Source organism: Colletotrichum fructicola (genome assembly GCF_000319635.2).
Source record: "Colletotrichum fructicola Nara gc5 chromosome Unknown KSG_Nara_v1_contig03, whole genome shotgun sequence".
NCBI classification, from domain to species: domain Eukaryota; kingdom Fungi; phylum Ascomycota; class Sordariomycetes; order Glomerellales; family Glomerellaceae; genus Colletotrichum; species Colletotrichum fructicola.
In genome coordinates this window covers 1,831,679-1,845,846 of record NW_027094053.1, presented here as the reverse complement: position 1 = coordinate 1,845,846, position 14,168 = coordinate 1,831,679, and the positions used below count along the sequence as shown (strand labels likewise).

At 54.0% G+C, this 14,168-nt stretch overlaps 3 protein-coding genes across 3 annotated transcripts; 2 read left to right on the top strand and 1 right to left on the bottom strand.

Moving 5' to 3' along the window:
* Positions 1 to 6,737: 6,737 nt before the first annotated feature.
* CGGC5_v005300 (Uncharacterized protein) lies at positions 6,738 to 8,026 on the bottom strand (the record flags this gene model as incomplete). The annotated part of the gene is made up of 2 exons (XM_032034440.1): positions 6,738 to 7,889; positions 7,952 to 8,026. 2 exons carry the CDS (start codon positions 8,024 to 8,026, stop codon positions 6,738 to 6,740), a joined length of 1,227 nt encoding a protein of 408 aa, XP_031892896.1.
* Positions 8,027 to 8,830: 804 nt separating this feature from the next.
* On the top strand, positions 8,831 to 10,101 carry CGGC5_v005299 (uncharacterized protein; the record flags this gene model as incomplete). The annotated part of the gene is made up of 6 exons (XM_066151429.1): positions 8,831 to 8,858; positions 8,906 to 8,914; positions 8,973 to 9,114; positions 9,175 to 9,414; positions 9,966 to 9,975; positions 10,036 to 10,101. 6 exons carry the CDS (start codon positions 8,831 to 8,833, stop codon positions 10,099 to 10,101), a joined length of 495 nt encoding a protein of 164 aa, XP_066009142.1.
* Positions 10,102 to 13,064: 2,963 nt separating this feature from the next.
* CGGC5_v005298 (uncharacterized protein) lies at positions 13,065 to 13,893 on the top strand (the record flags this gene model as incomplete). The annotated part of the gene is made up of 2 exons (XM_032034418.1): positions 13,065 to 13,266; positions 13,322 to 13,893. The coding sequence occupies 2 exons, from the start codon at positions 13,065 to 13,067 to the stop codon at positions 13,891 to 13,893; spliced, it is 774 nt and encodes a 257-aa protein (XP_031892964.1).
* Positions 13,894 to 14,168: the final 275 nt, after the last annotated feature.

The following is a 14,168-nucleotide window of genomic DNA, read 5'->3' as shown; positions in this document are numbered from 1 at the left end:
TCTTTATTTCACCTTACCAAGATTGGGCAGCTGTGCGAACAGACGACATGGGAGCTTGGGGATTGGGGGTAGTGGGGTAGTGGGGCTTCCACATTGCATCCATTCAGTCACTGTTCCCGCATCCGCACCCGCACCCGCCAAGGTGCAGCAGGGAGGAGGGAAGAGCGCTCCAGGGGATCCGCACAGAGTGTATCGTAAGGTACCTAGGTGCCCATCATCATGCTGCGTATCCGAATGAAGTACAGATACAGATACTACTACTGTTTTCTCACCCACCCTCGCTCACACTAATGCCCACGCCCACGCCCACGCCCAACTACCCACCCTTGACCAACGTTATTTCTTTTTCCACCCCTGGGTTTCCCCTCCCTTAGCATTGATGATTACTGATGGTGAGAGGTGCAGCTGAGTTGAGGCACCACAGACAGGCAGACGTCGTGAAAGACAAACGTTTTGGCTCCCAATCCACGGTAAGAGAACCCAACAGGTACTCACACCCACAGCATACATAGCACTGCGGTTGATCCCAGCTTCCCCGGTGCAATCTGAACTGCAACTGCACCCATTCACAACATAACCCCCTTGTCGCTAGAACCCGATGGGTTCACCGCAGGGGCTACTACAGAGGCTTTGCCCTGTCATCGTTGACGACTTCTGGATACTTGATGCTCTCTGTTGCTTGACGCGGCACGAAACCCAGCCAAAGAGATGAGCCTTGCGCGGTTCACAGAGCAAGTTGAGTCACTCGCAGCATCCCCCGTGTCCCCCTCCCTCAGCTCCCCCATGCCTTGGGTCGCACAAACCAGGGGAGAACAAACCGCAAATGATCCTCTGCCACTCTTGGGTAGCCCTGAACCTTGGCCACGGATATCAGTACTCACATCCGCGGCTGTGGTTCAGCCCGATTTCGATCCCGGTGTGGTGAGCGACGCCAACCATATTGTTTTCTTTCCTGGAGGGTAGGGGGGCCAAAAAAAAAAAAAAAACGGCAGCCATTCATTGCATTTCTCTACCGCCCACGACCCTCTACACTTCTTTGCCTCCTTTAACACAGGCTACCCGCGATGCAGAGTCGTCATCATTGACATGGCGTCAATGACGCCTCGCATCATCAGCCTCACTTCCCAGCGTCTTCCTTGCCCCCAACCCCCAAGTCTTTTATGGGACCTACAATCTTCTTCGCTGGCTGGCTGGCTAATCAACTCAATGCTATTAATGGTTGGTTGACCTGTGAAGAGCAATTGGGTAAGTCGCGTGGCCTGTCCTTCGAGGAGTCTCCGTGGCTTGGAACCTTCGCATATTCCACTCCGGCCAATCAGAGCACTAGGAAGCCGCCAACGGCACGCCACACAGCGGTAGGTCCCTCACGGATAAGTTCCCCCAGACGCCATAACAGACATGGGAAAAAAAACCGGTGGTTAGAGCGAAACTGTCTTGGGAGAGAGTAGCCCCCCCCCAGCATGACAAATCACCCCCCTTGTTCTCTTCAGTGTTGGATCAAACCCGTCCGAACAAGATAAGACACGCAGGAAAAAAGGCACATACCCGAAGATGCGGCGAAGCCCAGTACGGATACCCTAGTCAGGGGATCTGCCAAACTGGTGGTCTGCGTGACTTCGACTTAGACAGCCGTCTCAATCTTCGCTCAACCATGTGCATCCCCCCCGCAACCGCTGGGATGGTAAGCAGCAGCAACATCAATAAAGGCGCCTCGTACCCAAGGATCCAGCTCAATCTTTCTCTCTCTGTCTCTGCCACTATCCCGGGCTGGTTGTTCACGGAGGGGGGGGGGGGGGCTAAGGAGGGTGTACCGAGCTGCAACGCAAGCACCGTAAAATCACACGATGGCACCATATCGTGCCGTATATGTAAGTGTTGGTTCAATGTGTGCGCTGGTAGTGCGTATCAATCATGCAGTCGATTCAAGGAATCAACGACGCCCGCCTGCAGTGGGACACCACGGACACACATAAGCCTCCAACACGGGACGACGAAACCATATTCCCCCGTTGGGAATACAACATTACACACCACAGTCGCCTCAGCCAGCCTGTCTGTAATGTCATCGCCGAACTTGTGTGCACGTGTGCACTGAGGAAGCTTGCCTGCATCGTTGACGGCTCAAGGATCAGGGTGATGGGCTCTTCTTACCTCATGTATCTTGGTGTGTGTGATCCTTCTTCGTTTATGTTACGCTGTGGTGGCTGTTGGTCTTGGGGTGTCGACCTTCATATTTGTCATTGATCCTTCAATCTTTCTGCCCTCTTTTCTTTTCATCGTCTCAGCACCCTGTCCTCTTACCCTCTTGCCCACAGACCTGCCCTCACAGGCTTTTTGCAAGACATACATAGAGACAGGCGCGGGTCGCGCGAGCCCGCCGCCGCGGCACAGGTACCTGTGGCCCTATCAGAATCCCTCGAGGCTTTTGTGCGATGAACCACATGCAATTAGACTTATGTTAATGACCAGCCGACACGCAAGACCGGAAGGCTTTCGCAAACGGAACTGTAGAGTTCTTCGTATCTCAATTGTATGCTCGGCAAACACTTGTAAAGAGACGCCCAAAATCAACTCGTCTTCAGTGGCCGAGGCTCATTACTCATATACATATTCCTCGTGATTCTTCGATTGTGTTGCTCTTGGATGCGTGTCACTCAAATGGTGAAAGCATGACTTCAACCTCTGTCGCCACCTAGTGTCTTGGGGCGAGCCGTTATACTTCATCCGCAGAACCACTGCCGATGCACTCACATCGTTGGGGAAGTCTTGTTTGCGGATGCTGCAAGTCAATCTTTTGCGCAATACCGGAAGTGGAAAACAGCCACCGACTGCCGATTTGAAGTCTAATCGTCCTGAGACTCGGTATTGCCGTACCCACGGTAGGAGTATCGAGGAGTAAGTGGAGGGCTTTCTGGTGAGGCGTATGTGAGTGACCAAGAAGTCGTGCGATACTGAGCTTATAGTTCTTCCGAAATAAGTATTAATCTGACCTGGACCTAATTCCGTCAAACGGTTGGCGTTGGGAAAATCCTCCACTGTTTCTGTGGTTGCAATATCTTCAACGGCTAGCAGGCCAACCTGAGTTCCAACAGTTCTGCCGACTGACGAGACAAAGAGAGTTACGAAACCGTCCGTGGGAGTCGCCATTGTGGTACTCTGGTTGGGGCGGGGTACATACCGAATTCCAGTTGCAACGGCGGACGCTGAGTGAGGCGGTCGCCGTACAGGTGACGATATACTCAAGCACTTCCAGTTATGGATGGGGAAGGGGAAAATAAGCAGGCGCAGTTGACGCTCCTCCTCCAAAAGTATTGCTACCCGGCGATCTGGGTGAGAAACGCCTCACCTCCTCTACTCGTCTCCCTTCGGCTTTTTGGTCCCTGGGGGTGTTTACTAGTTGCTGCCGACCAAAATGCACCTTGATTCGTTTCACACACAAACCGAGCAGAGTAAAGCGCCGGCTGCTAGGTGTAAGTATTCGTAGCTGTTTGATTTGCTCGTGGTTTCGCGCCTTTCACTGTGGATTCCCCGACTGGCACATCCGTGTTCGTCCCTGCTTCGCAGACTGCTTTCAATTCGACAGACCATGTGTCGCTGCCGCGAGATTCACCGGCGACGGAATGCACCCAGTCAAGACGCAGCAATCTCCTTACCCCTGAACCACCTTGGTCTTATGGGGATGCAGCCTACAACCTGTGCAAGCATCGCCCTAAGTCCCGCTCATCACTATGATAGCCGCCGGGCAGGGGACAGGACCCTCGGAGACAATCGTGAACTTAAATGGGGTCTTCACGTGGCAATGTTTACAGTCATGGACGGGAGCTATCGGGGTACGTATGGCGAGAAAGAGTTTGCAAATGGGGCTCAAGTATTCGGGGCTTATGTATTCGCTCGGATATGGAGCACGTTATGCCAACGTAGACTTCAACAACACACAAGATCCAAGTTAGTGAACACAATGCAGGGAGATGCAGTAATATATTTGGGAAGTGAAAACGCGACTAGAAGGCTCAACGTTGCTTGTTATTTCGCAACGCATGTCATTCCTTTGCCCCACGCAGCAAGCAAAAAAGCCCAACTCGTGCTTAATACAACGAACTTCGTTCACATTTCGTTTTCTCCACTGCTCTTACCCCTTTTCCGTCTGCGCTGGGCGAATGGATGCATCGTAAAACGATATCGTACGGACTGGGCCGCTATCTTGAGAACTGCGACGACTTCCATGGATATCCGCCTGGTCGCAGTCCGGACTTTATCCTGCAGCATTGGGTGAGGCTTCGATATGTGATAAGATGACACCAGGTGTACTGACGTTGGGCTGTGACCTATTTCTCTAACCATCAGCTGTCTGCAGCACTTGAACTCAAAGGACTGGCTTTTGCACCTATCGGTCGATATATGCCGCCTCGCTCCCGTCTGCGCATGTTCTATGACTGTTCGATGGTTCCATGGGGGTTTTGGTTTGCCAAGGGCAATAGGAGAATGCCGTCCTCTCCTGGATCGAATGAAAATTCTCTCTTGTGGCGGCTGACTTCGCGTTTACATCGCAGGCCACCGCCAGTCTGCGTCGAGGCATCCGGGTTTTCGCCCAATAGACCGTTCACTGTCGCCTTAGTGGGTGTGGTTTCAAGTCTCCCGTTAACAGCTCGATCGTTGGGACCGGCCGGCACATCCTCGTTCATATGCAGGACCGTCACTTCGCTAGTTGAATCCGGGTCATCCGCGATGTTGTTTTGCATAGTAGTTTCTCCCTTGGGAAGCGACTTGGCAGTGGAGTGAAATCGATTATGGTGATTTATGGGCTTATTCGAGGTGTGGCATGATGTCAAGTCGGCTCTGCCGGGCGTCTTTCGTGGATCGTACTTGGTGTCCCAAAACCGCCTCAACTGGGCTTTCCTCATCTTTTCGCTCAACTCGGCATCCGCGTTACTGTCCAGGTTTGGGCGCATCGACACTGCATACGTTAGCAAGTGCATCTAATGCTTGGCGACGTTCGGGTCAGCTTACGATATGTGGTGTGCGTACGACGCGGGCTGCCCGTCGCGTCGGAATCAAGGGTATTCTCCAGAACGGCGGTGTCGTCAGGATCACGCGCTTTGTATCGGAATCCGTCAGTGTTCAGACGGCTAGGACAAACTGCGATAGAGCTCTCCTCACCTTTTGTAGGACTCTTGGCCTTCTCTACCCTGGCTTTGAAGAGCCGGGATGACCTGCTGCTTCTGTCCACGATACTGCCGGATCGCGCGAGGGCGACCGCGCCAACACCGTCGGGAGCAATGTCGGCAAGGACCAACTCCATGCGCTTGATCTCGGCGCGGAAGTCAGTCTCTTTCTTCTCCCATTCGGATGACACCTTGGCAAACTCTTCGAGGCTACGCTCCTTGGTCTCCTTCTCCTCCGCCAATGCCTTCTCGGTCACACGCAGCTGTTCTTGGAGCTCTCGGTACCCCTCAAGCAAGTGCAGAATGCAAGAATTATTCTCAATTGGCACCGGGTCGAGAACAGGCTTGGTCATCATGACATGGTGCAACGTGTTGATCATTTGCTCCATAGACGCTGCATGGCCAGTGTTGAGATCTCGCTCCTGAAAGAAGACACCGTCGCCGGGTTCGATTAGCGAGAGTGAGAGTCGACGAGGGGATGCAGGCCGTCGTTCCGACCGGATGCTAGGGCACTTGTTCACTCCTAGGTTCGCAGGTACAATAACATCAAGACTGGCGATGCGGGGAACGGATGTTCGTTGGCGCGGCCTGTTGCCGATGGGTAGAGGGCGTGTCTGCTTGTCGTCGTCTGCAGGCCGCTTCAACCCCAGATCAGACCTCATGCGACGAGGGAAAGGGCGCAATCTCTCAGAATCCGCCATTGTAAGGAAGACCGTCGCCCGCGCTCGTCCTTGCTGAACAGCCCGAGAGGTGTGCAGATGGCGAAGACTTGGGAAGTGATTGACTGTTGGCAGTTTAGCAGTTACAAGAAAGTAAAAGGCTTGATGTGATATCCCACGAACAAAAGCTGGTTTAGTTACCGCGAACAAATCTCAACGGAGGCCTGGCCTCGTTTTGTAATGAAATGAAACCAACAGACTGGTGATGATGCAGGACGTGGCGCGATGGACGCTGCAAAGCGAAGGGGTTCGGAAATAAAGACCTGAGAGGCAAGCTTTAATGCTTGTGCAGGCGGCTCACTTTCCTCAACGTCGAGCGCGACGACGGGTGGAGCGAGTAGAGGCATCCTCAATTCCCAAGCCGCACGATGGCAGGAGCGAGTACCGTCGCCAGCTGTGCCTGCCTCCTTTTGCCTGCTCAACTTCACTGCAGGAAGAAACCGCTAGTGTCCAGACTTCCGAGACCACTTTCGTTTAAACATCCGGACCGCCTCGTTCAGATGTGCAGAAGAAATATCATAACCTACGTAGTCAACGTGCCGCTACATTTTGCACCTCGTCTCGGCATCTCACGATGGCCAAGCCGAGCCTGCTTCATCTATGTGATTGAAGAGGAGCTCTCCGCCACAATATACATCTAGGAAGAGATGCGATCCCAGTACTAATAACACGTGTTTTCTCCTGGACACATCATGTTACCGCCAAATTGTTCACCGGGAAACATGCTTTGCTCAAATTACCGCACCTATGGTATCTGTTGCCTGCGCATGTTTGCCGTCTTGTCCAAAGCGTTACGGTCACCTCTGGCTCCTGCGCCACAAAGCGTGGCTCCCGTGTTGATCCAATCGTCTGCACACTAAGAGAACAAATCCTCGGCCTTCTGTCGTCTCTTCCCACGCCCCTCTGGTCTATCTGCGAAGAGCTCCTTTCCGGTGTTTCCGCCGAATCGGCTGGGGAACAACTCTTTGACGTTGGAGTTGGCCGCGCCTTTGATGGCAAAGCCGGTGCCGGAGCCGAGCTGTCGATTGAAGAGATCGCCCTTCTCACGCCTCCCGTTGCCGACAGACATGTTGCTTTGCATGAGCCGCGTAGCCTCGTCCGCGCCATCCATCACTCGGTCCATGTGGGTTTTGCCGATTGAAGGACCCTTGGCGGGGAATAGCTCCTTCGACTGGTTGTCTTGCGCCAGTCTGCCCCGGATGCCAGACGCTCTTTCTCTGTTGCTTACCGTGTCCGCATGACTGACTTCAGTGTCCATTGAGGCATCGCCATCATTGTCTCTCATGGGCGATGCCGAGCGATTACGCTGCCCTCTCACCGAGCCGCGACCAGGAAAGAGCTCCTTTTCTTGGTTGCGTTGCGCGTACGACCTCACACGTGGACCTTCCCTTGATCTTGATCTTCTCCGGGAGCGCGTTGATTTGGACTCGCGATCGGCCAGTGTCGCTTCGTCGTCATCGTACATTGCTGCGTCGAATTTCTCAACGCTTGGACTTCGATCACGTTGATGTCGTCGACCTCCGCGGCGGCGATCATCACCCTCGCGGTCGCGGTATCTGTTCCTTGTATCGCTCCTTCGTCTTCGTTCCTCAGGGTCGAACTCCGGGTGGAAAAGGTAAAAACGACTGCGTTGGGCTGCGCCCGGCGCCTTCTTGTCGGAGAGTACTGCGAATCGGATCTGTAAATTGGCCTCAGGATGCGATGCTGTGTTCTTGGCTGGAATCGTCTCTAGTAATGGAAGCTGAGTCGGATCGGCGATTTCCACGGCGCTAAGGGCCTTCAAAGCTTCTTGTGCTATGGCGTCGGAGCCAAAGATGAGATTTGCGCAGTCGTCATCGATCCATTCGATCCTTTCAACAGGGCCATGGTGATCGCTGACGTATGTCTTGATGTTGTCCGTTGTCAGATTATCCAGTCCGCGAACGTGGACCTTGTTCCCGACCAAGGTTGCGCTTTCCGTATCGAGGCCGACGGCGTGGGCAGGTTGGGTGGCAGAGGGTGCAGTATTCTGTGCGGTGGAATTTGATCAGCGAAATGCAGCCCAAGGTATCTGGCATTGGGGTCACCCACCGTGTTGTCGGCGATTGATGCAGTCGGAGGCGCGAAGCCCTCGGCCACGTCGTCCATATCGATATCCCAATCCATGATGGCTGGTTAAGTAGTTGTGGGAGATGGTGTGAAGATGGCGAAAGTAAGGTTGAGAGTTGTATAGAGACGCGAGCGCAAGTGTTTGTTTTGACAGTGGAGACAGGAGCGGTGAATGGGAGGCAGGAACAAGCGGGAGTCTTCTTTCCACAACAAACGGCAGGGAATCTGAGGAAAGACGAAGGGGATCCGAAGGCAATTGAGCATCGAAGTCTGCCTCTCGGGTACGACAAACGCGCAATGTCTGGGAATGATGTTGGAAGTTCCGCGGTATGAGCTAGTTGTGTGGAGAACCGAGTACAGAGCACACCTCAGCGTACTACCTACCTGCGTACTGCGTAGGTAGTGCGGCTGACTGGTGGGGCCGGTGCCTGCCGATTTGATGCAAGCGCTCCTCCCTAAGCCAATCGGTGACGGGATGCCCGGTGTCCCGGCGTTTGACGTCGCCGTAATTGCCGCGAAAGCCGGTCACTTAGCCTGGCACAGCAAGGTGAAGAAGGTGCCTGAGACTGACTACCTACCACGGCATTTGTCCTACCATTTTCTTTCTTCTACGGCGATCTATTTCTACAGCTTTCCTCAAGATTCTGTGTCTTTCATTTTCTATCTACTTCCATTTCCTGACAAGTATCTACTTTATTCACTACAGACCAATGAAAAGGGTATAATTCTCCGACTTCTCTCAGAACCAGCAAGTCATCTTTTACCTGATGAACTCATCCAGCCCTTTCTTCATGTCCGTGTTGCGCACCGTCACCTACTCACAGAAAAACGCCAAACGATCCCATCCCCAAATCTCCGTCTATGATCTTGAAAATAAATCTTCACCAATGTAAGTGGGCCACTTGTTATTACACCGTCTCTAATCGTCTATGCGAGTCCGCCAAGGTGGATAGACAGGCTGTCCGAGGTGCTTTAGTCCTCGGTGTATCGTTTTCGCCAGCAGGCGGAACAGCCGCCAAATTGCTCGTCTTTGATATTTCAGAGGCAGCTCTTTTGAGAGAAGGCAAGCATGGGACAATGTCACCGGCTGACGGGCGATCGTGTTCGTCTATGCTGTCGTCCTCCACTGGGTCGTTTGGATCAAGGTAATGGTCATACACCCAGCAATTCTCGAGGCCGTCAATGAATTTCGGCGAGTTTCGCAGAAAATGCCAAGACAGCTTATCTTTGCGCATGGCGATGTATAACGACTCGATCTTCCCACTGGGCTCGCACACGCCACAGTGCTTCCGCAGAAAGTCAACGTTGTATTCGCTGTCGACAATGTTGGGGTCCAGTGGTCGTAACATTGGGAGGCCCTGGAGCCGTTCTGCATCGCAAAGCTTCGCCTGCAGAGGCATCCATGACCGTCCTTTCAACAGACCCTCGAAGGCTCTCGCGACAGCGTTCGTGAAAGAGTCACTATCAGGACCCCCCACAACAACTGTGCGATGCAGACCACGCGAGAGGCATCGCTTGTAGGCATTGGTATCCCTTTCAAAGGGAAACGGCTGTGAGAAGGTTGGAAGCAGGGAAATGTGAACAGTCCATGCGCCGCAGTTACTTGGGTTACCGGCAAACCCAGTCGCGCCAGGTGAAGAGGAAGCACGAAATTCAGACCGGGAGAGTTCCATGTCAATGACAGACTTTCCGTGAGCTTTCCGGGTCGGCGTGGGTTGGCGTCGGGGTCGAGAATCTGGGCCACTAGGCCAAGTCGCTGCCTCAACCGTGACCTGCAGCTTTCCTGCGTCTCGCGTGGCCAATGAGTCCTTGTCCGACTCCAACTGTTCCAATCTTTCTTCCATGCTGTCATCGGCGTCAAACAGTTCCATTTGTCGATTGCTGATGTTCCGCAGTTCGCAGTCTACATTCCCTAGCCGCTCCGTGTGGGAATGTATGCGTTGTTGCATTTGAGCAGCTTGCCGTTCTAAATGATCGACTGACTGCCAGACTCTAGTGATATTTCGGTATGATCCCTTGATCTCTTGGCCGATCTCCTCACGGCTTTTCTCGACCAACTCCTCCAGCTCGCTCACTCTAGTAACGATGTTTCCGAGGCCTCCCTGTCGTTCATGATCAAGATGTTCTTCTAGCGCCTGTAAACGCTGTCTGAGCAACGCGACCTCGTGCCTGGCCGAGGATGGCTCTGGTGCCTTGACATGGTAGCAGGCCATATGTCCGCAGTCGCAACTGGCACCGGGGGTTGACCGATTCAAAGAAAAGTGCGCGCAAGCACATCGCTGACCTTTGATGCCCGGGACCAGAAGGATATAGCGACAGTGACCCTGGGGAAGGTTCGCCCCGTTAACACTACCGCTGGGGCCTTGCAGCGGTGATGAGGAGGTGGTGGCCGACATCGAGGCAGGTAAGGTAGTGAGGAGGTTAGGGTGGCAGTGTCAGTGCTGATGGTCGACCGCTGCTAAAACAGCAAGCCCAGAAGGCATCTACTATCCGGCCAAGATGCTATCGCAGGTAGAAAACAACGTGGTCGAGTGAAGTCCGGACGTGAGCTGGATGACAGACTGCGATCCTGTGGAGTGGACGGTCCATGGAACGGATCGAGAGGAGCGAGGTGGGATTGCTGCAGCTGGCGATGAGGTGAGTGAGAGCGATGGCGGCGTTGAAGGAGACAAATGTCTGGGCGCGATGGATGTCACAGGTCAAAGTAGTAAGTAGTTGGTCGAAGAGAAAGGCCTTGTTGCGGGCGGGTAGGGTAGGCGGGGGGGGGGGCGGCTCTTGAGATAACTACGGATACAAGAGAGATAATTGACCGGGAGGTTTGCCGGGACCGGGAAGCATGGGCTTGGGCGAAGTGGGTTCGGAAGTCTGGACTTGAATGAGGGAACTGACCGATTGAGTACCCGTGGTGTGGTATCTCTACCTACCTGGAGACGTGGGATTCCTGGGTGAGGAGTCTGAGGTGAGGCACGGAACGCTACGGTAAGGTATGGATGGCACGGGCGGAGAGCGGACTTGGCTAGAGAGAGAGAGAGAGAGAGAGCGAAAGAGGTGCAAGGGCGATGACGAGGATTTCGGGCTGATGATGAGGCGGATTGTGGAAGATGTTGGCCAAGTAGAAGCAAAGTGGCATTGGATAGAGATAAAAAGGGCGTGTGCCTTGAGCGGCAAGGGGAAGGGGGGAAGACAGACGTCCAACAGGATTTGGCTTGTCAGGTTTTGCAGCGTGAACCGGGGGATAGGGGTGCGACAGGGTTCGAGTGGGTGACAAGGCTGGATCGAGTGGTGTGGGATCAATGAGGCCGAGGATGAAGGGCCGGCAAAAACGAGAGATATCTGCGCCGGCAGGGTACTTTGGATTTCTTGAGTACTGCCTTTCGGGTGGTTGTGGTTGTGGTGGTGGTGGTGGTGATGATACGGGGAAACGGGGGGCGGTAAAGTGGGCTCAGGTGGCGGGATTCCATCCAAGTTCGATAGGATGATGGGGATGGCGGAGTGGATCTCACGGATACCTCCGCCGATGAATACCTTACCTGTGACCTACCTAAGTAAGGTAAGGTACCTAGGTACGTAAGGTACCTTCGGCAAGGCATGGGGGCTCGCACTGTACAATGTAGTGAATGCTGGCCCCGCCCCCGGGAAAACCCCACCTGCTACAAAGTAGTGTGCACGCCTAAAATGTAATGCAGGTAAGGTATGTAAGGTAAGGTAGGTAGGTAGCTAAGTTTGGTGTACCTTACACAGTGTGCATCATGATGGTGAGCAGCTTGGCATGTCGCACCGTTTTACATCACGGTTATCAATCAACTCAACAAACCATTGCCAGGGCCTTCCCGCTGCAGGACGCGCCAGCGCCCGCCAGGTGCTTCATGAGCGGCCTGTGACTGGCGCGTGTGGGGGGCAACCAGATAAGACACCTTACGTAGGTAGGTACGGATACCGTACCTCAGGAACCCGCGTGGGTTGCTCACCTTCTTTAGCCGTACCTTAGCTAGAGGTTCAGTTGAACCAAGCACCCAAGCACTGTCGGGTTCGACTTGGAAGTGGCCAATGCTTCGCTCATTCGGACGAGCCTTCACTTGGAAGAGTGCCTACCTCGTGGAAAGGTGCCTCCCATGTGCCTGCCCGCTTGCAATAGACCCCCACGCCATCGGCCGGCCGCAAAACACAGAGGAGAAACACCCCCTCCGCCGACGCTCGTTAGCCCAACCAAAGGGCCATGCAGACGATGGGGCAATCAGACACGCACGCCTATTGCGACGTTGCCCTGCGTCACATCTTTCATTGATATCTCCACGAGTACACACCTCCAGATACAATGATATCGCTGCTGTCCAAAACTCTCTTCTTGCCATGAGGCAACACTCGGTGAGCGTTTCATGGTGGTCCATTGGACCGGTGCCCAAGATTGCGATCCTGTCCCCTGCGGGAACGCCATCCGATCCCGACGCTTCAACTCTTGGCGCGGGCGCGGTCGCGGGCGAATTGACATCGCAACCTGGCCTGATTCGACTGCTTTAACAACATCCCTGTACAGACCTGGCATCGGACTCTTCAGAGCACGAATGCAGTGTCCATCTCTGGCAAAATGGCCCGGCCTGCCTTATCATCTAGAAAGAATAGATGTCTGCACTTGACTCAACTCACCGCTGATCGAGGCCTCTAAGTCCTGAGGTCTGGCCGACTTTGAGCCGCAGCAAGACGGGCATCGCCGGCCATGATCACTGGAGTTGTGGCTTGCTTGCTTGCATACCTACGACAAGCATCGAGACATGGTTGCGATTAATCTTTATTGTCGGAAGAACCCATCAACAGCCTAGACGACTCGTCAATCACGAATAGATTGCCGGCGAAGGCCTGCATGGTCAGGATGGATTATTGCGGCGGTTACTCAGCCAACCAGATGGTGCAGCTGCCCCCGTTGCCGTTCCCCGTCCTCGCAGGACGTTGGATTGGTCGCACCACCAGTACTGTGATGACTCCTTAGCTAGGCTGACCCGGCTTTGTATGTAAGGCCGGGGATGGGGAAGGCCAACGGTCGGAGATGCGCACGCTCACCACACATGCTTGTTCTATTGAGGCTCTGCTTTCTGGATCAATGGGCGGATTCGGTGACAAAGTTGACGCCCTACTGGAGACGTACTCCAAGTGCTTGTCGCTTCTGGGGGGCCTGAAAGGATCAGAGCGAAACAGTCAACCACGACAACTCCGAAGATGCGTGCGTTCTGACCAATCCGAGGTGCGGCGAGTCTACTCATCGCGTCTCTCCCTCAATGGAAGCCACCTGGAGAAAGGAGATGGTACGCATGCGCCGGCTCTGCACACCTCTCACATACTTACCGATATCTTCCTCAGCCGCGGCCCGCTCTTCACTCAAGAGGATCATCAAACGCCTAACTTCGGCCATGACGCGCCTGCTGTGTGTTATGACAAGAACCCAGAGCCCAGCCATCGACTACCGGTCGTTGAGGTCGTTGTCCAACTCGTCGCGCTTGGATGCCGTTAGAACCATCAACGATCTTTCACGACGGCTCAGCAGTACATCCCTCAAGTCCAAGTCGAGCAAGAAGAGCAAGCGCCACACAACAATTATACCACCAAACAAAGAGGTGAGACCGAAGCATGGGAGGTCTACCAAGGGCAAATTCAACCGACCGGAGGAGCTTGAGGTGCGAGAACCGATGCCTGCTCTAATTGCGAGCACATTTGTTGTTCCTCAGAACAGCCCGGACAGGCGCGTCTCAATGGCCACCATGTCGTCGGGAAGCACGAAATTGGGTGAGGTTCGCCCTAGGAAGCTACATCGAAAGCAGTCAGACAACTCGGCCGACTCAGACGTGTACAGCATGCCGCCAACGTATCCCCTGAGGCCGTACCATCCCGAGACCAAACGAAAGAGGTTGTGGGGATTGTTTGGAAGGGGATGAAATATCAGCCGTTGGCTAGTTCACTATGAGAACGGACGAAGTGGCATGGCTTGGGGTCGGTTAAAGAATATGGCGAAGGAAAAGGCCCGGGGCGTGCGTTGTGAGGGCGAAATGCGATTTTACGAATTATGCGGAATGCATGGCTTATGATGGATTCAGATGACGCCACGAAAAGTCCATGTTGCGGTGCGGTAACTGACTGATGGAGTATCGAGGACTTCAAAAATTGAGATTGTGGGTAGGTTGTTACGCCACCAGCGTAAGGGTATCGCAAA